Here is a 26,815-nt window from a genome sequence, read left to right as displayed (position 1 = left end):
CCGGTTAGCGTGTTTCCACGGAAACGGAGCTCATGGTGGTGAAGGCGGGAAAAAAGCCCCGGCGGGAACCACAGGTTGGACAGCCAGAGTTTATTTATCAGTGAATACAACATCTGTACAACATCTGTCACATCTCAATATCAAAATAATATATCTATCATAAGGAAACACTGCTTTATCACATCACACACGGTACAGTCTGTCATGAGAATCACAGCAAAATGGCGAATACACAACAGGACAGGTGTGCTTATTAACATCAGATTCAGCTGTGTCGATCATTTCTCTTCAGCACATCTCCATATTCACAGCAGATTACAGTACAACACCAAAAACACGACAGCTAACACAGATACATGACATTACTGTGTCTGAATATCATGCAGATCAGTGTCCATCATCATCATCATCATCGTCACTGCAGTGCTAATCAGAGAGTCTGATGGTGACTGACCACTGAGAGACCAACAACAACACTGATGAAGGACCAGCAGGGAGGAATAAACAAACAAATAAATAAATATAAACAGTTAATTTCGCCATATATAGCTGATTGAGCTGAAATTCTCATTTACAGATGCTGAAGCATTTCCAGCCTGGTCTTAGCTGGTCAGGCTGGAAAATGACCAGCTAAAACCAGCTTGACCACCTAGCCAGGCTGGGAGCCCAGCCAAAACCAGCTATGTCCAGCTTAAACCAGGCTGGTCAAGCTGGTCTTAGCTGGATTTAGCTGGTCATTTTCCAGCCTGATCAGCTAAGACCAGGATGGAAAAGGCTGGAAACCAGCCTGGAAATGGCCAAAACCCCTCTAAAACCAGACTGGTCAACCAGCTAAAACCAGCCAACCAACCTAGGCTGGTTTAAGCTGGATTTTTCAGCAGGGGTCCTAAAACATCAACAATTCTCTCTATACAAAAACAAGTACAACTCATTGGGTTCATCAAAACACCTGTTTAACCCAGCGGTTGGATCGTGGACTGAAGGTCTTGAAGGCTATACACAGATTATTCCTAATTATTGTATTGATCAGATCAGTTCATTATGGTGTATGATGATAAACACACACACACACACACGCACACACACACTCAGATTAGCTGTGTGCATATATACTGATATCCTCAGCTGCTCTGACTGTACTGCGCTGATCTCCTGCTCCTGTGCTGAAGGGAGATCATTACTGTGATTAACTCTAACAACCCAGCAGGTTTATCAGACTGAATAACACTGATACTGAACACACACTGACAAACATGTTTGACTGTTTTAACCCAGCGTTGGGTCAAATTTGGAGAAGATGGGTTAACAGTGTCAGTTAAACTGAGTTGAGAAATGACTTCAGTTTGGAGTCATACTAGCTGACCCAATGCTGGGTTAAACAGCCTGGTGTATGTTAGAGTGTACACAGGGGAAGCTGAAAACACACACATATGAACCCTGCTGATCTGTGTGTGTGTGTGTGTGTGTGTGTGTGTGTGTGTGTGTGTGTGTGTGTGTGAGAAAGAACTTGTGTGCATGTGTATGAATGTGTGTAAGAGTTTGTGTGTGAGAACAAGCTTGTGTGTGTGTGTGCGTGTGTGTGTGTGTGTGAGAGAGAGAGTGAGTTTGTGAGTGTGAGACAGAGAAAGTGTGTGTGTCTGTGTGGGAAAGTTTGTGTGCGTGTGTGTGTGTGTGTGTGTGTGTGTGTAAATGTGCATGTGTATGAGTTATTAAGATCAGAGTCCACCGTTCCCCAATTCAGAAACACACACACACACACACACACACACACACACACACACACACACACACACACAAAAGCTCTCTCATCCACAAACAACAAACACACACTCTCTCACCCATAGAGAGACAGACACGCACGCAGGCAGGCACACACACACACGCACGCACACTCGAGTCTGCAGCTAGTGCAGTGTGAGCTCCAGGCTGTGGTCGCTGTGCTCGCTGCGGCTCATGTTGGTCAGGCTGGCCATCAGACTCTTCATCTTATGTGTGTAGTAATCCGTCAGCCGGAGCGCCGGCGCCACCTTCAGGCCAGTGTCCAGCGGGCAGCGGCGCACCAGGAGCTCCAGACGCTGCTGCCTCTTATAGAACAGAGAGAACTTGTTGAAGATCAGCGTGATGGGCAGCACCACCATCAGGATGCCCGCCAGGATGCAGGCTGCGGCCGTCAGCTTGCCCAGCGCAGAGGCGGGCACCACGTCTCCGTAGCCCACGGTGGTCATGCTGACGGTGGCCCACCACCAGCTGGCGGGGACGCTGCCTAGGCCCTCGCTGTCCTCCTGCTCCACGGTGTAGGCCATGACGGAGAAGAAGCAGACGCCCACGGCTAGGTACAGCAGCAGCAGGCCGACCTCCTGCAGGCTGTGGGCCAGGGTGGCACCGAGCGAGCGCAGGCCCGTGGAGTGGCGCACTAGCTGCAGAACGCGGAGCACCCGCATCAGCCGCAGCACCTGCGCCGCGCGGCCTAGGTTAACCAGCGGGCAGCTCTCCGCCAGCCGCAGCAGCAGCGCCAGGTAGAAGGGCAGCACAGACAGCAGGTCGATCAGCGTGAGTGGCTGCAGGAGGCAGCGCCGCAGGTCTGGAGCCGCAGCGAGTCTGGCCAGCAGCTCCAGGGTGAACCAGCCGATGCCCAGGCGCTCCACCGTCTCGAAACGCGGGTCCTCGTGGAGGCCGCCGGTGGCGTCACGCAGCGCAAACTCACTCATGCTGTTCAGACACATGCAGGCGATGGAGGCCAGCAGCACCAGCACAGACAGCGCGCTCAGCAGCCGGCTGCAGGCGGAGTACCCGGGGTGATCCAGAGTCAGCCACACCCTGCGGCGGAGCCTGCCCAACGGCTGTGTCTCGAACCTACCAGCGGCACTGTAGAGCTCCAGCATCTGCTCTACAGAGGAGGCGGTGCTGTGCTGCTCGCTGCGCTCCCTGGCGGGCTCCATGCGGCGGCAGTGGTAGGTGGCGCTGCAGCAGGCGTCCAGGAACAGCGCGTCGATGCCCCAGTACTCCATCTCCTGGCTGAAGGAGAAGATGCAGAGCTCGTCCATCACGTGCAGCCGGCCGGTGTTGTAGAAGTGCAGCACGTAAGGGAACAGCGCCGGGTTCCGGTCGAAGTAAAACTCCCGCTCAGACTCATCGTAGTCGTCGCAGAGCTCCAGTGCAGACTCTCTGCAGCCGCAGCGCAGCAGCCGGGCCAGACGGGTCTCAGGGAAGCGGGACAGTCTGTCGGACAGCATCCGCCGCCTGAAGCCACCCACATTGATGCGGATAGCGCCCTCCTCTGGACAACTGTGGTCCGACATCACGGAAACAGAAAGGCGGGAAAACAGCTCAGTCATGGCGCGAATGAGCAGGAGCGCGGGAGAAACGCGTGAGCAGACGCGCTGTTCCGCTCCCTCCGCATGACGGCCGACGCGTCACATCGCAGGATGAGATGTTGATGATAATGATTTACAGCTCTCAGACTCCTGCGTTTTACAGGCGCGCGCCCGACAGACGGTGACGACACCGGAAACACAGACCGGGAGCGCGAACAGCTTTACGCGCGCTTACCGACACTAAGCTCACCGCGACATCACCGGTGTCTGGAAACCGACTGACGCGAGGGTCTTGATCTAAGTGCAGGAGAGCTGTGGGTCCACATTCAGCTTGGTTTTGCTCGTAAACACACCGTGCGCGGTCAGAGACACGCGTAATGGCGGACGCTGATCTCTGTGAAGTAATGACGGGGGTGATGATGAGGGACGGAGGTGATGATGAGGGACGGGTTACCCACATACACCGCCAATAATGAGAATATTGCCTGCCTATTTATGTGTGTTTGACTGGAATCAGCTTTCAGAATAACCACTGCGACACACAGAAGCCCAATGACAGCAGAATAGAGGAGGCAGAGCTGAGCTGAGAGAAACACAGTGTGGTTTCTCCACCGCGCACTGTTGTGAGCGAGCTCTAGGCATCATAACATTCATGTTAGATTTCATCATCTGAATTGACAGATTATAGAGATCAGTGCTATTTACATGTTGGCAGAGCTGTGTGTGTGTGTGTGTGTGTGTGTGTGTTTATAAGCTAAATAAATCTGAAAGTCAAATCCCAAACAGTCTTTACTGTGGTGTTTCTTCTAATGATATCGCGCTCATTATTTCACTCTAAACATGTTGGAGTTGTATTAAGCCAGCGATGAGTCAAATTTGCACAATTAACACTCTGGGTTATTTATTTTTTTTTTTAAATTACATTCATTTTCCTTCAGCTTAGTCCCTTTATTCATCAAGGGTCGCCACAGTGGATTGAACCACCAACTATTCCAGCACGTTTTACACCCTTCCAGCTGCAAGCCAGTACTGGGAAACATCCACACACACACACACTCATACACTACGGCCAGTTGAGTTGATCAGTTCCCCTATAGCGCATGTGTTTGGACTGTGGGGGAAACCGGAGCACCCGGAGGAAACCCACACCAACACGGGGAGAACATGCAAACTCCACACAGAAACACCAACTGACCCAGCCGAGACTCGAACCAGAGACCTGAGTGCTGTGAGGCCATAGAGTTAACCACTGAGCCACCGTGACAGCCTTGAATTACATTTGTATCCCACTCATTTGGTTTGTCATATCTGACCCAGTGTTTTAATATTAATACAACCCAGCACTGATCAGAGTGGTTAAGTATGGCATGAGTTCTAAAGCAGCTGCATTCTAATAGATGCTGGGTAGTATTAACCAACGGATACATGGTGGTGCAGAGGGGAGCACGTGCCTCACAGCAAGAATATTGCTGGTTCGAGTCTCAGCTGGGTCAGTTGGTGTTTCTGTGTGGAGTTTGCATGTTCTCCCCGTGTTGGTGTGGGTTTCCTCCGGGTGCTCCGGTTTCCCCCACAGTCCAAACACATGTGCTATAGGGGAACTGATCAACTAAACTGGCCGTAGTGTATGAGTGTGTGTGTGTGAATGAGAGTGTATGGGTGTTTCCCAGTGATGGGATGTAGCTGGAAGGGCATCCGCTGTGTAAAACATATGCTGTGGTGGTTCATTCCGCTGTGGAGACCCCTGATTAATAAAGGGACTCAGCTGAAGGAGAATGAATGAATGTATTAGCCAAACTCTGGGTCAAATATGGACAAACCCAACATTTGGGATAAAAACATTTAATATAAATATAATCTGTACCAAATCTACCTTCGGGTATAAATAAAGTAACCCAACCTATCTAAAACAACCCAACGTTTGGTTTTCTAGAGTGAGGTAAATGAAGATGTTGATCAGAATATCAGGGTCATGCTGAGAAAAGCCTGGAGATACACTATAACATGTGCTGGGTTACTGAATAGACTAACCCAACAGGGTTAAAATGACAATTAAATTGAATTAAAAATAAAGGATTGGTGGGTTATTGTTATATCTGACCCAGCAACCCAGTGAAATGAGGAAAAATGTCCTTTTAACATCTCTCCCAAAATCTTTATAATAATAATAATTGACTGTCACTGTAGACCCGTCAGGCTGTTACACACACACACACACACACACACACACACACACACACACACACACACACACACACACACACACTGCGGTGATATCATGCAAGAATGTGCTGTAATGTAAGATAATAGATCTACTGTCCATCCAGCACAGCACTGATCCCGCCTCACACACACACACACACACACACTGACAGAACACTATTGTCCTGGCCTGTACAAAGAGTCCACACACGCGCACACGCACACACACACACATTCAGAAAGCCCCAGCAGTGCCTGTGTGCCCGTACCGGAGGAGCTGTATGTATATCTGCTGATCTTCTCTTGCTGTGTTCTTATGGTGTGATCCTGAATTAATGATCAATGAGTGTGTGTGTGTGTGTGTGTGTGTGTGTGTGTGTGTGTTATGGCCTGGTGTTTATGCTGGATGATGATGTGTGTGTGTGACGAATGTCAGGCTTCACACAGGCCTCAGCGCAGACACTCTGACAGATGATGTGTGTTTACTACAGGAGCTGTAGAGTTTCTCTGCAGTGTGTGTGTGTGTGTGTGTGTGTGTGTGTGTGTGTGTCATCTCAGAGATTTGTGAATGTATTTGCTGTGTGTGATCAGAGAACATCCTTCATCTGCGTCACACACATTACACCAACACACTTGAGCTCAATGTGTGTGTGTGTGTGTGTGTGTGTGTGTGTGTGTGTGTGTGTTTTCATTAGTAGCAGTGCAGTGTGTTTGTGAATGTGCTTACACACTGTCTGTTCATGCCTTGTGGGGACGACAGGTGAAGATCCAGGATGGAGGTACAGAACATCAGTGTGGACTGCGGTCCGTAATCTGAGCTCAACTCACACTAGAGGAACTAACCTGAGATTAACTCCAGCACCGCCTCTAACCTGAGATGAACTGCAGTCAATCATCTAACGACAGGGTGTGTGTGTGTGTGTGTGTGTGTGTGTGTGTGTGTGTTTACTGCTGCAGTGTGAACAGTCAACATCACTCTTCATCTTCCTCCTCATTGTCAGGAGATCTCCATCTCTGTGAGAGCTGTATCCCTCATCTGGTGTGTGTGTGTGTGTGTGTGTGTGTGTGTGTGTGTGTGTGTGTAGGCTTATATCGTGGGCATCTGCATCGCCGTCTGCGGGAACTTCCTGATCAGCATCTCCTTGAACATCCAGGTGAAGATCAATACATGAGCAGAAGAGTCTGTGTGTGTGTGTGTGTGTGTGTGTGTATCTGACTCCTCTGTGTGCAGAAATACACACACGTGCGTCAGTCTCAGCGCGGGACACGGCCGTACTACACCAGCCGTGTGTGGTGGGTCGGGGTGCTGCTGATGGGGTTGGGGGAGCTGGGCAACTTCAGTGCGTACGGGTTCGCCCCCGCCTCGCTCATCGCTCCGCTGGGGTGTGTGTCTGTCATCGGTGAGCACACACACACACACACACTCACTCTACATACATACAGACATATACTTACAGGTGCACTCTCACTCTCTCTCTCTCTGCGGTGTGTCAGCCAGCGCCGTCATCTCTGTGGTGTTCCTCAAGGAGACTCTACGCGCTTCAGACGTCCTGGGTGAGTCCAGCTTCATCACTCCTCTGCTCATCTTCAACACTAAACACTGAAGCTCAGTTACACACACACACACACACACACACACACACACACACACAGCAGCGATTCCACCGTCAGTGTTTCGTTTACCTCAGTGATCTGATCACAGCAGTGGTTCACACTTCAGCTAATGTTCATCTCAGAGTACAGCAGAGCAGCTCCACCAGCAGCTCCACCAGCAGCTCATCCTCACACTGAAGGGTTATTCTGGGATAACCTCCGTCTGGATCTGCATTATGATCATCACACACACACACACACTGGACACTGAAGTACAGTCACACACAGCACTGATCTGAGCTCTAATCATTACTGGCGGTTTAATTAAGGTAAAGCTAGCAGAAGGAGAAGATCAGGCCTATACGAACACACTCACTATTATTATCAGCATCAAACATTCAGCATTTCAGTCACAATCAGTGTTCTGAACGGGATGTAGATCACCCTGCACTCAGAAACACAGGGACAGGTGCTCTCACTGGGGTGGTGCCTTTTCCAAAGGTACATATGTGTACTTAAAGGGTCCATATTGGGACCTCAAAGGTCTATATTAGTACCTAAACATTTCCCCAGGCACACTTTTGCACTTCTTAGGTACTAATATGAACCCTTGAGGTATTAATAAGGACCCTTTAAGGACAAATATGAACCTTTTAAGAAGGTACCACCCCAGGGACAGCTCTTGTACCTTTATTTCTGAGTGTATGAAGAACACTTCTGAGTGAAGGCAGTCATGGCTGCCATATTAAAGCAGTGCTCCAAACTGAAGTGCTCATAACAAGCCCTTATCAGTGAACTATGGTAAAGAGTACAACTGATGGACACTTCAGAAGTTGTTTGGTGTCACCCTTTACCCCCTTTGAAGCGGTCCCTGTGGAGGGTGACCCCTCAGCAGGGGTTAGGGCACAGGGATGATCCCTTCAGTATGTTACGCAGTGAGCGTTTGGCTTCAGGTGACTGTAAATGCATTGACACCAGTGTGAATCTGCGGTGCTCCCTCAGGAGGCGCTCTGGCTCTCACCGGCACCTACTTCCTGGTCACCTTTGCCCCTCACTCGTCCCCTCATGTGACGGCCAACATGGTGGAGCGCTCGCTGGTCAGCTGGACCTTCCTCATATACTTCGTAAGTGTGTTTCAGAACAGACTACAGGACAGCAACAGCAGAGAACCTGAGTCCTGTGTGTGTGTGTGTGTGTGTGTGTGTGTGCGTGTGCGCAGATGTCTGAGGTGCTGCTCTTCGCCATTCTGATGTACCTGTACAAGTGCAGGAACGTGAAGCACATCATCATCATGATGATCCTGGTGGCACTGCTGGGTGAGAACACTCATCTACACTCCATAGTCAACACTCCATAGTCAATACCTGAGAGTCAACACAACCAGCACTCGATTGTCAACACTCGATAGTCAGCAATCAAAAGTCAGCACTTGATATTCAGCACTCTATAATCAGCACTCCATAGTCAGCACTCCACAGTCAATACCTGATAGTCAACACAACCAGCACTCGATTGTCAACACTCAATAGTCAGCAATCAAAAGTCAGCACTTGATATTCAGCACTCTATAATTAGCACTTGATAGTCAGCACTCGATTGTCAGTACTCAATAGTCAGCACTCGATAGTCAGCACCCGATAGTCAGCAGTCGATAGTCAGCACTCGATAGTCAGCACTCTATAATCAGCACTCTATAATCAGCGCTCGATAGTCAGTACTCTATAATCAGCACTCTATAATCCTATAATCAGCACTCAATATTCAGCACTCTACATTCAGCACTCTATAATCAGCACTCAATATTCAGCACTCTACATTCAGCACTCTATAATCAGCACTCAATATTCAGCACTCTACATTCAGCACTCTATAATCAGCACTCGATATTCAGCACTCTACATTCAGCACTCTATAATCAGCACTCGATAGTCAGCACTTGATTGTCAGTACTCAATAGTCAGCACTTGATAGTCACCACTCTATATTCAGCACTCGATAATCAGCACTCGATTGTCAGTACTCAATAGTCAGCACTCGATAGTCAGCACTCGATATTCAGCACTCGATAGTCACCACTCAATAGTCAGCACTCGATAGTCAGTACTCGATAGTCAGCACTATAATCCTATAATCAGCACTCGATAGTCAGCACTCCATATTCAGCACTCGATAGTCAGTACTCTATAATCAGCACTCGATAGTCAGCACTCAATATTCATCACTCGATATTCAGCACTCTATAATCAGCACTCAATAGTCAGTACTATAATCCTATAATCAGCACTCGATAGTCAGCACTCGATAGTCATCACTCGATATTCAGCACTCGATATTCAGCACTCGATAGTCAGCACTTGATTGTCAGTCCTCAATAGTCAGCACTCGATAGTCAGCACCCGATAGTCAGCACTCTATAATCAGCACTCTATAATCAGCACTCTATAATCAGCACTATAATCCTATAATCAGCACTCGATAGTCAGCACTCTATAGTCAGCACTCGATACTCAGCAATCAATAGTCAGCACTCGATAGTCAGCACTATAATCAGCACTCTATACTCAGCAATCAATAGTCAGCACTCGATAGTCAGCACTATAATCAGCACTTGATAGTCAACACTCTATAATCAGCACTCAATAGTTATCACTTGATACTCAGCACTCGATAGTCAGCACTCGATAGTCAACACTCTATAATCAGCACTCCATAATCAGCACTGGATAGTTAGCACTCTGTATTTAGAACATGATAGTCAGCACACGATATTCAACACTCGATAATCAGCACTCGATAGTCAGTACTCAGTATTTAGAACACGATAGTCAGCATACGATATTCAGCACTCGATAAACAACACTCAATAGTCAACATTCAATAATCAGCACTCGATTGTCAACACTTGATAATCAACAGTGTGTAGCAGTGATGATTATGATTGCTCTGCTATTGATCGATGATTGTGTTGTTGTTGTTGTTGTGTAGCCTCGGTGACGGTGATCTCGGTGTTGTACTGATTGTGTTGTTGTTGTGTAGCCTCGGTGACGGTGATCTCGGTGTTGTGCTGATTGTGTTGTTGTGTAGCCTCGGTGACGGTGATCTCGGTGTTGTACTGATTGTGTTGTTGTTGTGTAGCCTCGGTGACGGTGATCTCGGTGTTGTACTGATTGTGTTGTTGTTGTGTAGCCTCGGTGACGGTGATCTCGGTGTTGTGCTGATTGTGTTGTTGTGTAGCCTCGGTGACGGTGATCTCGGTGTTGTGCTGATTGTGTTGTTGTGTAGCCTCGGTGACGGTGATCTCGGTGTTGTGCTGATTGTGTTGTTGTTGTGTAGCCTCGGTGACGGTGATCTCGGTGAAGGCTGTGTCTGGAATGATCACGGAGACCCTGCGCGGGAGTCACCTGCAGCTCACCTACCCTATATTCTACATCATGTTCATCATCATGATCACTTCCTGTGCATTCCAGATCAAGTGAGTCTGTCTCTCTCTCACACACACACACACACACACACACACACACACACACACACACACACACACACACATTTATTTATCTGTGACTATACGGTTTCTCTGGTGTGTGTGTGTGTGTAGGTTTCTGAATGAGGCCATGAAGCTCTTCGACGCCACAGAGATCGTCCCCATCAACTACGTGTTCTTCACCGCCAGTGCTGTCGTGGCCGGTCAGATCAACACACACACAAACAACAACACAATAAACACACAAACACTGAATACACACAATAACGTCAGACGTGTGTGTGTGTGTGTTCAGGCATTCTGTTCTATGAGGAGTTTTACGGCATCTCTCTGGTTCACGTCCTCATGTTCGGTGTCGGGTGAGCAGCTCTCCTCAGTTACAGCGTCTCCATTTAACACTAGATTCACTGCTGCCGCGTGTGTGTGTAACATGTGTGTGTGTGTGTGTGTGTGTTATATACAGTTGTATGCAGTAGCATAGGCCCTCTCTGTGCTCTTTCTTTATTAGAGGAGATCACAGTGATTTGTCTCTGGGTTTCTGGTGAAAGCTGGATAATGTGGTGTTATTCAGACACAGATCTGCAGTGTAGTCAGTGCTGACGTGTGTGAGGTTACACTGAGACTGAACTACAGGCTGTGCAGAAGTCTGTGCACCTCTCTTCTGTCTGGATCTGTACACCTGTAGTCTCTGAATGCTGAGGGACTCGGTGAACATTAACTATCCTCACACACACGACCCGCCAGTCATGAAGAGGGAGATGTCAGACGGCTGATGGCTACCTGTGCTTCTCCTTATGGTCAATCTGAATACAGCAACATGGGAACCTCAGAAGATCTTCCTGATGAGCTAAACACTAGGATAATCCACCAACATGCGTTAGGAGAGGGCTGCAGACAGCTCTCACAGAGGGTTAAAGTCTCCATCTCCACAGTCAGAGATATAGGAAGATAATGGAAGACCACAGGAGCAGCTCTGGTGAAGGAGAGATGTGCTGGACCAACATCTGAAGGTAAAGGAGAAGAATGGTTAGAATGATCACAGACCACCTCCTCCACAGAGCTCCAGGATCATCTCGCTCCACAGTCCAGCAGACTCCTCACACAGAGCAGCTCAATGGAGGAAGGAGATGCAGAAGAAGACTTCTCTGTGTTCAGCCAATGAGAAGAGCCGTCTGAGGTGTGCAAAGACTCATCTGCACACACCTGAATCATTCTGGAGGAATACTCTGTGGACAGATGCCACAACCACAGGAGCTTTACATGATGGAGAAGAACACAGCTTCAGGAGAACCTGCTCCTGCTGTAAGATATGCTGGAGGCTCCATCATGCTGTGTGGACGTGTGGCCAGCACAGCTACTGGACACCCTGTCAGAGTTGAAGGCTGCATGGACTCACCCAGCATCAGCAGATTCTGGAGAACACTGTTCAGGAGTCAGTCAAGAGGCTGAAGATATGGCAGGGTTAGATGTTTCAGCAGGACGATGACCCAAAGCACAGCTCCAGATCTACAAAGGAGTTCATGCTTAGACACCATACAATGATCTAGAATGGCCAGCCCAGTCCCCAGAGCTGAACATCATTAAACATCTGTGGATTGATTTGTGAAGGGCTGTTCACACTCGGCACTCATCAGACCTGACTGAACTGGAGGAGTTCTGCAGAATGGCCCACAATGCCTTCAGCGAGAGTTCAGGGACTCATCCTGGACTATGAGAAGCGTCTACAGGTGGATCTTCCAGCTAAAGGGGTCTCTACAGAACACTGATGTCATTATTCTGTTGGGCTGCAGAAATATACACACCTGGCAGCGTGATGTCAGAGCTGAAGAGCTGTAACGCATATCCAGATCAAACTGCTCATCTGAAAGGCCAACAGGCTATGGGGTGCACAAACTTTAGCATAAGACTGTATATAATCTGTATGTGTGTGTGTATATATATATATAATCTGTGTGTGTGTGTGTGTGTATATATATATAATCTGTGTGTGTGTGTGTGTGTGTGTATAAATATATAATCTGTGTGTGTGTGTGTGTGTATATATATATAATCTGTGTGTGTGTGTGTGTATATATATATAATCTGTGTGTGTGTGTGTGTGTGTGTATAAATATATATAATCTGTGTGTGTGTGTGTGTGTATATATATATAATCTGTGTGTGTGTGTGTGTGTGTGTATAAATATATAATCTGTGTGTGTGTGTGTGTGTATATATATATAATCTGTGTGTGTGTGTGTGTGTATATATATAATCTGTGTGTGTGTGTGTGTGTGTGTATAAATATATAATCTGTGTGTGTGTGTGTGTGTATATATATATAATCTGTGTGTGTGTGTGTGTGTATATATATATAATCTGTGTGTGTGTGTGTGTGTGTGTGTATAAATATATATAATCTGTGTGTGTATATAAGGTGTCTGCTGGCGTTCACTGGAGTGTTCCTGATCGCTCGAGCTCGACCCAGGATAAAGATGGACAGTGTGTTCATCTCCATGGGGCAGATGCCAGGTAAGTGTGTGTGTGTGTGTGTGTGTGTGTGTTAGGCATGGGATGATACCCGTTTTCAAGGTATACTGCTGTTTAGAAAAGTCAAAGTTTTAAAGCCACCAAAGTTTTCTGCTAGAGCGTTCCTGAGGTGTGTGTCCGATTTATTATTCGTCTTTGAGGACAGCAGGATCTCCAGCAGACAAATACCTGAAGACGCTGTTTTAAAGAGTAAAGAAACGCGTGTGTGAAACTAATGAAGACAGCAGAAGTCAATCACTCATCTAGTCTGACATGTTTACTGCTCCAGAATATCCTAAACGCTTCTCAAAATAAACTATCTTGTGCTGAAAGGAGAGAGAAGGTTTAGTTTTAGCCAGACATCTAAACATCCCGTCAGAATCTTACACCAGCTCATGCCTAGTGTGTGTGTAGTAAGTGTGTGTGTGCACTGAGTCTGCATCTGCTGTGCGTTTCAGGGAAGAGCTGTACAGATAAAGTGCAGCCGCAGACGGACGACAGTAAATACGGGACCCTGGCGTCTAAATTCTCCTGCAGCAGCTCAAACACACCAGACGAGCTGTAACAGCGCCACCTGCAGGACAGAACAGCACTAACAGCGTGTGTGTGTGTGTGAATGCATAACCCAGGGCAGCAGAAGTGTTGTGTTTTCATAATAAAGGAGTGTGATGTGAACAGCGTCTGATGGTTAGTGTGGAGAATAATTTATTTACACACGATGGACCTGCTGGAAGAACATCAGCTCACCTGAGGAGAGCTGATCAAACACAGATGAGCTCAAATTCAAACACACACCGTCAGTAAATAAAGGGTCTGTTCACGCAAACATGAAGCTTGTGCATTAGTTTCTGTCCCTCCTGCTGCTCCTCTGAGCTCGACAGACTCTAATGCAGCGGTTTGAGCTGAATGTGACGCTCACAGTGCAGGACACACCAAACACACCCTCAGAACAGTGTTTAGAGTCCAGCTGTGATCACGGGACGCTCCAGATACACTTGAGGGACAGACAGAAAACCACACATGCATGTCGTGCTGCTGACTCTGAGTGCACTAAATGCAGGAGAGTATGGATGAATACAGCCATTTTACAGACCAGAGTTCCCCAGCAGAGGGCGCTGTAGACCTGCTTTAAACACAGAGCAGGGCTGTCCAAACTCAGTCCTGGAGAGTTTAGCTCCAACCCTAATCAAACACACCTCACCTAGCTAACCTCACCTAGAAACGTCCTGGCAGGTGTGTTGAAGCAAGTTGGAGCCAAACTCAGCAGGACACCGGCCCTCCAGGACCGAGTTTGGACACCCCTTGCTTAAAGTCAATTGAAGAGAGGATCACAACGCATTTAGACACACTCAATCAGTGCACTGAGTTCATATGAACACACACACACACACACACACACACACACACACACACACACACACTGCATGTTCTGAAGGTGTGTTTGGTGTTTACTACACCGTGAGCAGCTCTGCAGAATCCTCATATGTGTGTGTGTGTGTGTGTGTGTGTGTGTGTGCGCGTGCGTGTGTGTGTGTGTGTGAACAGACCCTTTCAGATAAAGCAAATCAAATCTCCAGCAGATAAATAATCCAAACTAATAAAGGCAGCCATCTTAGAGCTGCGTCTCCAGCGGGTGTGGAGTGTGTCCTGATCTGAGCGCAGCTGTAGTGTGTGTGTGTGTGTGTGTGTGTGTGTGTTTCAGCTGTCGATGTAGACGTGAGCGTAGCGGTACTGCAGTGAGGACGGGTTGCGCAGGAGAACGAGGCTGCGCTGGTGCTGGATCATCATCTGCAGGAGTCCGCTGAGGCTGATGAAGGCCAGAGCCTCCCCGCGGCCGGAGCTCAGGCTGAAATCCCCCTGCTGGACCCAGCCCAGTGTGCGCCGGCTGCAGTGGGACACCACGCTCCGGGACCCCTTGCTCTCCGGCTGCGGGTCGGGGTGTTGGGGCTCCTTTGGGCCGCTGCTCTGGCCGTCCGACAGCTGCTGGAGGTCAGAGGTCGTAGGCACACACACTGCGGCGTGCAGCTCCGGCCGGCCCTTACCCAGCAGCCGCAGCCTCACCCACAGCAGCGCCCCCCGGTGCTCCTGATGCAGCGCTGCAGCCGCCGCAGGGGTCAGCGCAGACGCAGACGAACACCACGCAGACAGCTGCCGCAGCACCGACACACTCCTGAACACACAGAACACACAGGGCTCAGCTACTGCGATATGAAGCACAGTTAAACACAACAGCTGATGATCTTCAGTCACCAGAGCGGAGCCGTAATGGCGGATACACAGCACAACCTGCTCATATCACACATCAACTGAATAAAGCAGAGATATGATCATAAACGGGTCACTGTGGACACTTGCTCTCCATATTCTGCTGTTCTTCAGTCATGTTAACCCCTCATGTTCCTGTCAGAGCTGTAATTCAGCCATGTTTACCTTTATCTTGTGGATATTCCTCAGAGATTCACTCACTGCTGATGGTATTAGTGTCTGCTTTTAGATCCAGTCTTGGTTTGTTTTGCTCTGATTAATGTTTGCTGGTAGGGGAAATCTACTGGTTCACACTTTGAACACGGTCTCTCACACACACACTGATACACAGAGTTCAGCGCCTCATAGACAGGGATGAGGAGGGACGGAGCAACAGCAGGTAAACCACTACACAATCCTGCCGTTTACTCTTTATCCAGCTTGACAAGTTAGCATTAGCTCATTTACCCTTAGCAGCATGATGCGAAAAAGTCAAGCTGAGCTTTGGCTGGTGCTGAGCCTGAGACAGACATGTCGTATTATCCCAGTTCTGCAGTGTTTTAACCACACAGTGCTTATTATAAACATAACGATGTGTTTTATTCATATCAGATCCACACGGTGACCGTAACTATAAAGCTGAATCTATTCTCCTAGTTCACCAGACACTCGTATTGTGGGAGTAACTGGTGGATTTACGTGCTGAACCCTGACTGAATCAATGTGTGTTCTGCTTTCATGAATGAGACAGACGAGCGGCTGCAAGTAAACATGGCGATGTCCATCTCGCGCTATAGATCACAATGAAGATCATCTATACCGCCTCTTAAAACCCACTCCACCGTTATTGTGAACTGGAATATGAGGAAGATGATGAGCGTGTGAATGTTGAATGTAAACAGTAAAGCAGAATAAAAGGGCTTCATCTGTCCTACAGCGGTGTCACATGACAAACATGAGGCGTCACCATGATGACATTAAGAGTGAACGCTCTAAAATAATGATCGACTAGCAGAACAGACTCCTGGGGCAGAGAGAGTGTGTTAAAGTCAGCAGTGAAAGAGTTAATAACAGCAGTAAAGCAGCGCTGGGAGAGTTCCTCTACACTAAAGACATGCTTTCATTCACTCGCCTATTCTGGATCCTTCAGTTCTCCATCTGTAGTCATGTAGAGCTGCACATAAAGCCTTTCTTACTCAGTCATTTAGCCTCGTCTCCAGTCCAAACATCTAAACCATCTTAAATCAAGACGAGACCAGAGAAACGGCATGAGGGAATGAAGATGCTGAACACTTCTGTGTGAGATTATCTCTCATTAAGATTATTTTCTCACCTCACTGGCTAATCATTTAGCTTAAGTAAACTAGACTACATGTGAGGAGTTTTCATGTGTCTAGTGTGCATCTCCATTTAAAAATGTTTAGATTCTCTGACAAAACTACTAACTTCATTATTATTATTATTATTAGGCTGGCTTGTCAAAGCCAACCTACTGTTATCCTATTTAAACTTATTATTTATTTATTTTTTTTTTCTTCTGAGACTAAATTTGCAAGACTATCTCCTCCTAGAGCTTTCGAGCTATGACCACCAAACTCGCACCAGACCTCCAAACTATTCTGACTCGCGTTGCTATATCTTTTCCAACTGATCCGACTTTCGGTTTTCCGAAAAACGTCCCGGGACCACCGGAAAAATCCCATAGACTTAACATAGGATCAAACTTTGTGAGCTCATAACTCTGCGTCAGACTGTCGCACAGACTTCTAACTGGGCTCATTTAACTCAGATTATCAATCTGCCAATGACTGATCACCTTTAAACTTTCTAGCCACGCCCTAGCAACCACTTTTGGACCCTAGAAACTGTCCCATAGACTTCCATTGCAAAAGACTGCCATTGACTTAACATTGAATCAAACTCTGTGAGCTCATAACTCTGCATCAGACTGTCATACAGACTAATGGCTAAGCTCATTTAACTCAGACTACCAAACTCCCAATCACTGATGAGCTTTTAACTTTCTAGCCACACCCTAACTACCAGATACTGCACCCTAGCAACAACTGTCCCATAGACTTCCATTGCAAAAGACTGTCATTGACTTAACATTAGATCAAACTTTGTGACCTCATAGCTTTCCATCAGACTGTCATACTTATGGGTGAGCTTTATCTATCTATCTATCTATCTATCTATCTATCTATCTATCTATCTATCTATCTATCTATCTATCTATCTATCTATCTATCTATCTATCTATCTATCTATCTATCTATCTATCTATCTATCTATCTATCTATCTATCTATCTATCTATCTATCTATCTATCTATCTATCTATCTATCATGCTAATTTGTGCTAGAATCATGCTAGTAACATGCGAATTCATGCTAGTAACATGCGAATTCATGCTAGTAACATGCTAATTCATGCTAGAATCATGCTAGTAACATGCTAATTAATGCTAGAATCATGCTAGTAACATGCGAATTCATGCTAGTAACATGCTAATTCATGGTAGAATCATGTTAGTAACATGCTAATTCATGCTAGAATCATGCTAGTAACATGCTAATTCATGCTAGAATCATGCTAGTAACATGCTAATTCATGCTAGAATCATGTTAGTAACATGCTAATTCATGCTAGAATCATGCTAGTAACATGCTAATTAATGCTAGAATCATGCTAGTAACATGCTAATTAATGCTACAATCATGCTAGTAACATGCTAATTCATGCTAGAAACATGCTAGTAACATTCTAATTCGTGCTCGAATCATGCTAGTAACATGCTAATTCATGCTAGAATCATGCTAGTAACATGCTAATTCATGCTAGAATCATGCTAGTAACATGCTAGATCATGCTAGTAACATGCTAATTCATGCTAGAATCTTGGCAGTAACATGCTAATTCATGCTAGAATCTTGCTAGTAACATGCTAATTCATGCTAGAATCTTGCTAGTAACATGCTAATTCATGCTAGAATCATGCTAGTTCATGCTAGAATCATGCTAGTTCATGCTAGAATCATGCTAGTAACATGCTAATTCATGCTAGAATCCTGCTAGTAACATGCTAATTCATGCTAGAATCCTGCTAGTAACATGCTAATTCATGCTAGAATCATGCTAGTAACATGCTAATTCATGCTAGAATCATGCTAGTTCATGCTAGAATCATGCTAGTAACATGCTAATTCATGCTAGAATCCTGCTAGTAACATGCTAATTCATGCTAGAATCCTGCTAGTAACATGCTAATTCATGCTAGAATCATGCTAGTAACATGCTAATTCATGCTAGAATCATGCTAGTAACATGCTAATTCATGCTAGAATCATGCTAGTAACATGCTAATTCATGCTAGAATCATGCTAGTAACATGCTAATTCATGCTAGAATCATGCTAGTAACATGCTAATTCATGCTAGAATCATGCTAGTAACATGCTAATTCATGCTAGAATCATGCTAGTAACATGCTAGATCATGCTAGTAACATGCTAATTCATGCTAGAATCTTGGCAGTAACATGCTAATTCATGCTAGAATCTTGCTAGTAACATGCTAATTCATGCTAGAATCATGCTAGTAACATGCTAATTCATGCTAGAATCATGCTAGTAACATGCTAATTCATGCTAGAATCCTGCTAGTAACATGCTAATTCATGCTAGAATCATGCTAGTAACATGCTAATTTATGCTAGAATCATGGTAGTAACATGCTAATTCATGCTAGAAACATGCTAGTAACATGCTAATTCATGCTAGAATCATGCTAGTAACATGCTAATTCATGCTAGAATCATGCTAGTAACATGCTAATTCATGCTAGAATCATGCTAGTAACATGCTAGATCATGCTAGTAACATGCTAATTCATGCTAGAATCTTGGCAGTAACATGCTAATTCCTGCTAGAATCTTGCTAGTAACATGCTAATTCATGCTAGAATCATGCTAGTAACATGCTAATTCATGCTAGAATCATGCTAGTAACATGCTAATTCATGCTAGAATCCTGCTAGTAACATGCTAATTCATGCTAGAATCATGCTAGTAACATGCTAATTTATGCTAGAATCATGGTAGTAACATGCTAATTCATGCTAGAAACATGCTAGTAACATGCTAATTCATGCTAGAATCATGCTAGTAACATGCTAATTCATGCTAGAATCATGCTAATAACATGCTACTTCATGCTAGAATCAGGCTAATAACATGCTAATTCATCTATCTAACCTTTTTCAAACTATTTTATCTATCTATCTATCTATCTATCTATCTATCTATCTATCTATCTATCCATCTATCCATCCATCTATCCATCCATCCATCTATCTATCCATCTATCTATCCATCTATCTATCTATCTATCTATCTATCTATCTATCTATCTATCTATCTATCTATCTATCTATCTATCTATCTATCTATCTATCTATCTATCTATCTATCCATCTATCTATCTATCTATCTATCTCTCTATCTTAAATATATACATTTTAAAACTGTTTAAACTAAATAAACTATTACCAAGGCTTTGTCAAGCCAGCCTCAAAGTTTGTCTCGACGAACTTTAATAATCTAGTTACTACTACAGCAGCTCAGGGATGAGCTTTTTTGAATAAAGCGTTGGCTTTTATTTATTTACTTTTTATCTGATTCATCAAAAAAAATAATCAATTATTTAAAAAATCATTAGTTGCAGCCCTAACACACACACACACACACACACACACACACGTGTAACGGTTAGTACTCGGTTTCCTCTACGTTGTGTACTGTACAGATGAGACCTGACACCCAATCACGCCTTGAACAGATCACTTTATTCTGGTAAACAGAGTAAAACCACAGTGATCAGTTTCGGCAGTCTAACATGTCGTCCACGACCACTCTCTTGGCTGGCGCGAATAATAATGACCTGTCCGGAACTAGTTAATAACATGCCACTAGCCAATAAACAGAGAGGGGGGTCATTCAGAATTAAAGGGCCATGTTCATAAAATAAAAGCAAGTGGAAGCATTTTTATAACCTGTTACACACGCACGCAACAGCGGTCTGCAGTAAAGGAGAGATTTAATGCTGAAGCAACTCAATGGTGCTGAAATGAGGCAGCAGTCATAGTAAAGGGTCGGTCCGTGTCTCTTTTGGTCATTAGATTTTCATTTCAGAACAGAATATTGAAAAACGAGCCGTCTTTTGAGTTTCCTTTTAAAATTTTGAGGCCGGATGTTGTCGTTTATGGACAGACAGAGCTCTGAGATTGACTGAGTTGGAGTGTAGAAGCGGAGCGCTGACGTTATAGGACATTAAAACAACAAAAGGCCGTCTCTGAGGGAGGAAGACATGACCGCTGCAAAACTAAAGCACATATAAAGGTAAAGTCAAGGGGTTAATCAAGCTATACTACCAGCTAGCTAAACAGTTATAACGCTAGTTTAGATGCTGTCAGCTATGTTTATACACAAACACCTATCTGTCTATCTATCTATCTATCTGTCTGTCTGTCTGTCTGTCTGTCTGTCTATCTATCTGTGTGTCTATCTATCTATCTATCTATCTATCTATCTATCTATCTGTGTGTCTATCTGTGTGTCTATCTGTGTGTCTATCTATCTATCTATCTATCTATCTATCTATCTATCCGTCCGTCCGTCCATCTGTCTATCTATCGTGTGAGTGTGTGTATGTGAGTTGTATCTGACCTGAGAACAGTGAACTCCACAGGGGCAGCTCTAGTCGGTGTTTCTCTGTCCAGCTCCACAAGCTCCGCCCACTCATCCACCAGCTGTTGCCATGGGCAACGGAACGGCGCCACACAGCCGTGTTTGACGTAGTTTGTGCGTTTGGAGGGAGGACGCCTGAAACAGAGGAGCGTCAGGACGGAGACACACACATGCAGGAGTGTAGAACACACACACACACACACACACACACACACCTCTTAAACTTCTCCAGAAGCTCCGCCTCCTGCTCTGATTGACAGCGCTCTCCCGCAGGGCAGTCTGGGTAATCGTGAGGGAAGTGCGGCTGAGCCATGAACTGAGCGTGTTTAACACTCATGTGGAGACCGCCGACACGCACACCGCGATACACCTGCAGTACACACACACACACACACACACACACACACAAGATTACACAGAGCGCCTGCTGTGTGAACTGGCCAATCATGTGGAGAGAAAACACTGATCCCTTCTGATTGGCTGGAGAGTCTCTGGTTCAGGATCAGTTCTAGAGCAGGAAAACACTGCAGAGCTTGTTCATTACTGTGTGTGTGTGTGTGTGTGTGTGTGTGTGTGTGTGTGTGTGTGTCGTACCAGAGGCACCCAGAAGGCCATGGCCCAGCCCTTGGGCAGCAGCAGGTCCCAGCCGGAGCCCCAGCGCAGACGCTCCTGTCCACACACACGGCCCGGCTGATGGAGGAGCAGCAGCGGCACCGCACACACACCTGACACACACACTGCAGAGCCCGGCACCAGCACATCACTGCGCACGCTATTCAACTCCTGACACACACATACACAAGAATGCACACGCACGCACGCACGCACGCACGCACGCACACCATTACTCATGAAAAACATGACAGAGTCTCTTATGTATGATCTTTATGCTTGTGCTGATCACGTGTGTGTGTGTGTGTGTGTACCTGCTCAGACAATCGGCTATTTGTCACATGATCCCGGACAGACATATCCCACAATGCACTCTGACTGCAGTGAGCGGGAACTCCTCTGAGTGTCAGATCTCTGGCATGAGAAGACTCTAACACACACACACACACACACACATTGAACACAAATCATAGACACAAACATACATAGACACACACACACACACACACACACACACACACGCGCACACACATGAACAAATCATAGACACAAACACACACACACACACACACACACACTCAGGCAAACAGAAATGTGTGCGTCCGTGTGTAAGCAGCAATACGTTGTTGTAAAAGCAGTAGAGCAGTGTGGAGTCAGTGTGATGTGTCAGTGTGTTATCAAGCGTCACCCTCCCGCTCTCCCTCGTGAAGCTGATACTGACGTAACTGAATCTGCAACTCATGGAAATCCCGCTAGTCCTGCTCCATAATAGAGCAGAACCATTTTGATGTATATAGCTAATATCAGCCTTCATGACAGCTGTGGGGGGGGGGGGGTGAATTTATTATAACTCATCCGTTTCCTTTATATTAAATCTGCATAATTAAGGGCGTGGCCACTTGAGTGACAGCTGGGTCTGGCTGGTCGTCAGGTCACCTCAGCTGATTCCGGCTGATGAGCTGCTGAACTCTTCATCTTCATCGTATTATAGTGTTGTGTTATGGGGCTTTACACAGTCAGTCTCCTTTTGGGATTATTTCCTACAATGATCAGATGATATGGCATGCTGTGTGCACTTAACCGTCCTCCATTTCCCAGCTGAGTGAAGTTATACTCTTATACACCATCTCTATAAATGTATCAGTGTAATTTAAGATCATTCATCATTTATAATGTGCTTTAGAGCTGTAATGCCCTCCAGAATCTGCCAGATTGATCAGCTGTAGGCTCTAGATCAGTCATCTGAAGCGTTGTCCTACAGTGTTCTGCTGGAGTTCAGCAATAGTCCTGCATTCACTAACACACACACACACACACACACACTCTATATCTGAAGTGTTTGGTGTTTTCCTCCTGTAGAGAAACGTCATCAGAGCAATGTTTAGTGGCTCGATGTGTTACAGCAGTGTTTTTAAAAGACTTTATTGATCTAGAGATCAGCCAAGCACATGTGGTCAGAACACAAGCGAGTCGCAGGTAATGAAGTGTTCAGTGTTTCCCCCATAGGAAAGCCAGTTTAAGCAGAATGCCAGCAGGCGCCTTTAGCTCCGCCTCTTTGCCCTTATTTGGTCACCCCCGGTGGGTGCGATGACGCGCAAACAAAATGGCAATGGTTGGCCACGCCCACTTGTAGCTTCATTTGCACTCTTCAGAAACCTGTGGGTGACGTCACGGACGCTACGTCCAGATCTCTACAGTCTGGATTTTTATATGATTATGATCAGAGATGTGCTGAGAAATCTGCTCTCTGTTAAACAGAAAATGGGGAAAAATAAACAGGGGGGGCTAATAATTCTGATTTCAGCTGTACATCTTCTGTAAGGGAAGGGTTCACTCTCAGTGTCATATCCGGTATTAAAAATGGTATCAATATAAGTTATTAGATTTAAGAGGGGGGCATTTACGTCAGGGGGCACAAACTCATGTACAGGTACGTGTGGGCACACAGCGAGTTTTAGAAGTCTAAAGTTTAAATAATATGATGATGATCTTATTTTGACTAATGGCTCCTGATAATAAAGCAGAAACAAGGGATGAAGTCAGGGAGGTTAGAATAAACCTAATTCTTGACCAGGAGATGGACAACACAACACACATAACTCTATTAAACATATATATTGTGTTCTACAGAACTGTCTTAATGATTTCATTCTAATGAGATGAATATGTTTATGCAAACGATTTCTTAAATGATCTTAGCATATCACTTCAGTTGTGTCTTTACATTGTTTTGCAGTTACATTTATTTATTTAAAACAGAACAGTGGGATAATAATAATGATAAATAATCTTATTTATAATAAATCATTTATTAAAAGTATTTATTAAAATATTATAATTAACAATTTTTATATATTTATAAACAAACAGGGATATGGCTTGATGTGGGCGGGTCTTGATTGGCATGGGGGCGGAGCATACATTCTCACTCTAAGCTAAAACCAGAAGTTGTCCGCCCTGTATATCTGTGCATTAAAGGGTCATGAAACCCTCTCTTTCAGTCCAGTCTACCTCAGAATATTGTAAGAATGCTCCATGATGGGTGTGGAGCTCTGAGCAGAGGGAGGAGTGGGCATGGCCAGCAGAGCAGGGGAGAGACTGTCAGTCGGCTCACAAAACGAGACCCAAACCGTGAGGAGACGCATGATTTTACAGTTTACACAGTTACAATGCAAAGAAATAAACAGTCACTTAAAGGTGATGCTTAACACACACACACACACGCACACACACACAGACACACACACACACGCACACACACAAACACGCACACACACACGTGCACACACACGCGCACACGCACACACACACGCGCACACACACGCGCACACACACGCGCACACACACGCGCACACACACGCGCACACACACGCGCACACACACACACACACACACACACACGTTATCATCTCAAAACAAGTACTCCAGGGGGTCTTGAACCTTTAATCATCTGCTGATAATGCTACAAACTGCTGCACACTGCAGATCAATATCTACTTTACACACACACCTCTGTCAAAGGAAAGACAGTAAAGGAGTGTGTGTTTCCTGTGTGGTGTGTGTGAGAGAGAATCTCAGACCCTGCCAGGATTCGAACCTGGATCATCTGCATGGAGACGCAGCGGCTCCCAGAGCTCAGGGCCAAACACACACACACACACACACACACACACACACACACACACCTGTACAATATAAAACATTTCTAATCTAATATAATCTGTGTTGCAGCAGGTAGGTGTGTGTGTGTGTGCGTGTGCGTGTGCGTGTGTGTGTGTGTGTGTGTGTGTGTACCTGTGCTGATGCACTGCAGGTCCGGCACTGTTTTACCGCGTCTCTGAGGTAAAGTGAGTCTGGGGTCACTGACAGTCAGCCCCAACACACAGCCTGCTGGGAGCTCTGCTGTTGAACACACTCCTGCAACACACACACTGAGTCAGGCGCCTGCGTTCTGCACACAGGTGTACGAGTGTGTGTGTGTGTGTTTATGCATGTTCACCTCTGAGCTGTGTGAACGCGTCCGCCTGCTGCTGATGGAGATCCGCGTCCACACACACTCCTCTCAGCGCCTCCTGCACAAACAGCCAATCAGCAGCTGCTCATCAACATGTGTGATGTCATCAGCAATCTCTCACCTCATTGGCTGCATGAAGCGTGTCTGTGAGCACCAGGTGAGCCAGTGGACCAATCAGACGGAAGCGCACGAGCTCCATGGTAAGGTCACTGGACAGGGATGATCACAGTAAACAAGAGGAACAGTGGCGGAGGGACACACACACACACGCACGCACGCACGCACGCACGCACGCACGCACGCACGCACGCACGCACGCACGCACGCACGCACGCACGCACACACGCACACACACACGCACACACGCACACACGCACGCACACGCACACGCACACATACTATTATTAATCTGAGCAAATAAAGGGTGGGATGGTGGCGCAGTGGTCAGCACTGTGGCCTCACAGCACTCAGGTCTCTGGTTCGAGTCTCAGCTGGGTCAGTGTGTGTTCCTGTGTGGAGTTTGCATGTTCTCCCCGTGTTGGTGTGGGTTTCCTCCGGGTGCTCCGGTTTCCCCCACAGTCCAAACACATGCACTATAGGGGAACTGATCAACTCAACTGGCCGTAGTGTATGAGTGTGTGTGTGGGAGTGTGAGTGTGAGTGAGTGTGTGTGTGTGTGTGTGTGTGTGTGTGTGTGTGTGTGTGCCTGCATTGAGGAGATCAGCTTCCACTCATCTACAGTGTGTGTGTGTGTACCTGATAGTGATGTGTGTGTCTGCAGACTCCCAGCGCACAGGATCCCCGACCGCACGCGTCCCGTCCCCTAGCAGCCGCTTAGCAGGAAGTTCAGCAGCGTCTGCAGTGCACTTCCTCTTCCTGTTCCTCAGCGCATCCACAGCAGTGGCAGAAGAGGAAGAGTCTTCACACACACTCTGACAGCACTGACACACCGCCTGCAGCTCCGGCAGCACGTCCTGACACACACACACACCTGATCAATACACACTGCAGTACATGATAATAGTGATGCACATGTGGCAGCATTTCTCACACACGCACGCACGCATGCACGCACACAGTTAAAATAAAATCCAGTATTAGTTTAGTAAAGACATGCCCTCTCTCTCCATATTAACTGAAATATATGTACACAGCACATCTAGAGCTTGTGTTTCCTTTACTAATGTTATTGAGAATATGACAGATCCTATTCTGAATCATAACATCACTATCAAAAGCTGACACTGTTCTAATCTCATCTATAACTCATATGAATAAATAAATCAGCAGGCCATTTATTAAGAAATTAAATGTAATGTTATATATTAGGAAATGAAACTCATCCTACTTTAATAATAATATTGATGATGATGATTATATTTGTTTATTTATGTTTTGTCTACTTTTACTATGTGACTGATGTAAACCACAGCAGAACTGTTCTACCCAGCAGGCCCATGTCATCTACAGTACAGATAATCAATAACCCACTATAGATTAAAGCGTTAGCGTCGTCTGCTGTGTGTTTTGCTTTTACAAGCTTTGGAGACGTATAATATAAATTCCACTTTTAATAACAGCTCACTTACAGCTTTCATCATGAGG

The 26,815-nt window shown here is 46.0% G+C and overlaps 3 protein-coding genes across 4 annotated transcripts in view; 1 reads left to right on the top strand and 2 right to left on the bottom strand.

Moving 5' to 3' along the window:
- Positions 1-803: 803 nt before the first annotated feature.
- On the bottom strand, positions 804-3,713 carry LOC130243419 (potassium voltage-gated channel subfamily S member 2-like). Its single transcript, XM_056475586.1, has one exon. It carries the CDS (start codon positions 3,333-3,335, stop codon positions 1,905-1,907), a length of 1,431 nt encoding a protein of 476 aa, XP_056331561.1. The 5' UTR covers positions 3,336-3,713; the 3' UTR covers positions 804-1,904.
- Positions 3,714-5,727: 2,014 nt separating this feature from the next.
- LOC130243205 (NIPA-like protein 2) lies at positions 5,728-13,775 on the top strand. 2 transcript variants are annotated; one of them, XM_056475290.1, is made up of 12 exons: positions 5,728-5,792; positions 6,212-6,292; positions 6,599-6,667; positions 6,745-6,913; positions 7,008-7,067; positions 8,109-8,230; positions 8,326-8,422; positions 10,440-10,578; positions 10,702-10,790; positions 10,883-10,946; positions 13,004-13,098; positions 13,554-13,775. In XM_056475290.1, exons 2-12 carry the CDS (start codon positions 6,287-6,289, stop codon positions 13,658-13,660), a joined length of 1,017 nt encoding a protein of 338 aa, XP_056331265.1. In that variant the 5' UTR covers positions 5,728-5,792; positions 6,212-6,286; the 3' UTR covers positions 13,661-13,775. The 2 variants fall into 2 exon arrangements, with proteins under 2 accessions (XP_056331265.1, XP_056331266.1); XM_056475291.1 differs by having other exon boundaries at positions 5,748-5,792; positions 6,209-6,292.
- Positions 13,776-14,778: 1,003 nt separating this feature from the next.
- pop1 (POP1 homolog, ribonuclease P/MRP subunit) overlaps positions 14,779-26,815 on the bottom strand; it is a 16,369-nt gene continuing 4,332 nt past the window's right edge. Inside the window, 9 exon segments of the mRNA XM_056476202.1 lie at positions 14,779-15,265; positions 21,064-21,219; positions 21,300-21,454; positions 21,679-21,867; positions 22,011-22,126; positions 24,991-25,113; positions 25,196-25,268; positions 25,332-25,419; positions 25,967-26,184. Coding sequence (XP_056332177.1) covers positions 14,794-15,265; positions 21,064-21,219; positions 21,300-21,454; positions 21,679-21,867; positions 22,011-22,126; positions 24,991-25,113; positions 25,196-25,268; positions 25,332-25,419; positions 25,967-26,184 — 1,590 coding nt within the window. The 3' untranslated portion in view covers positions 14,779-14,793.

This window comes from Danio aesculapii, chromosome 16 (genome assembly GCF_903798145.1).
Source record: "Danio aesculapii chromosome 16, fDanAes4.1, whole genome shotgun sequence".
Taxonomy (NCBI): Eukaryota; Metazoa; Chordata; class Actinopteri; order Cypriniformes; family Danionidae; genus Danio; species Danio aesculapii.
This window is presented reverse-complemented; position numbering and strand designations above follow the sequence as displayed.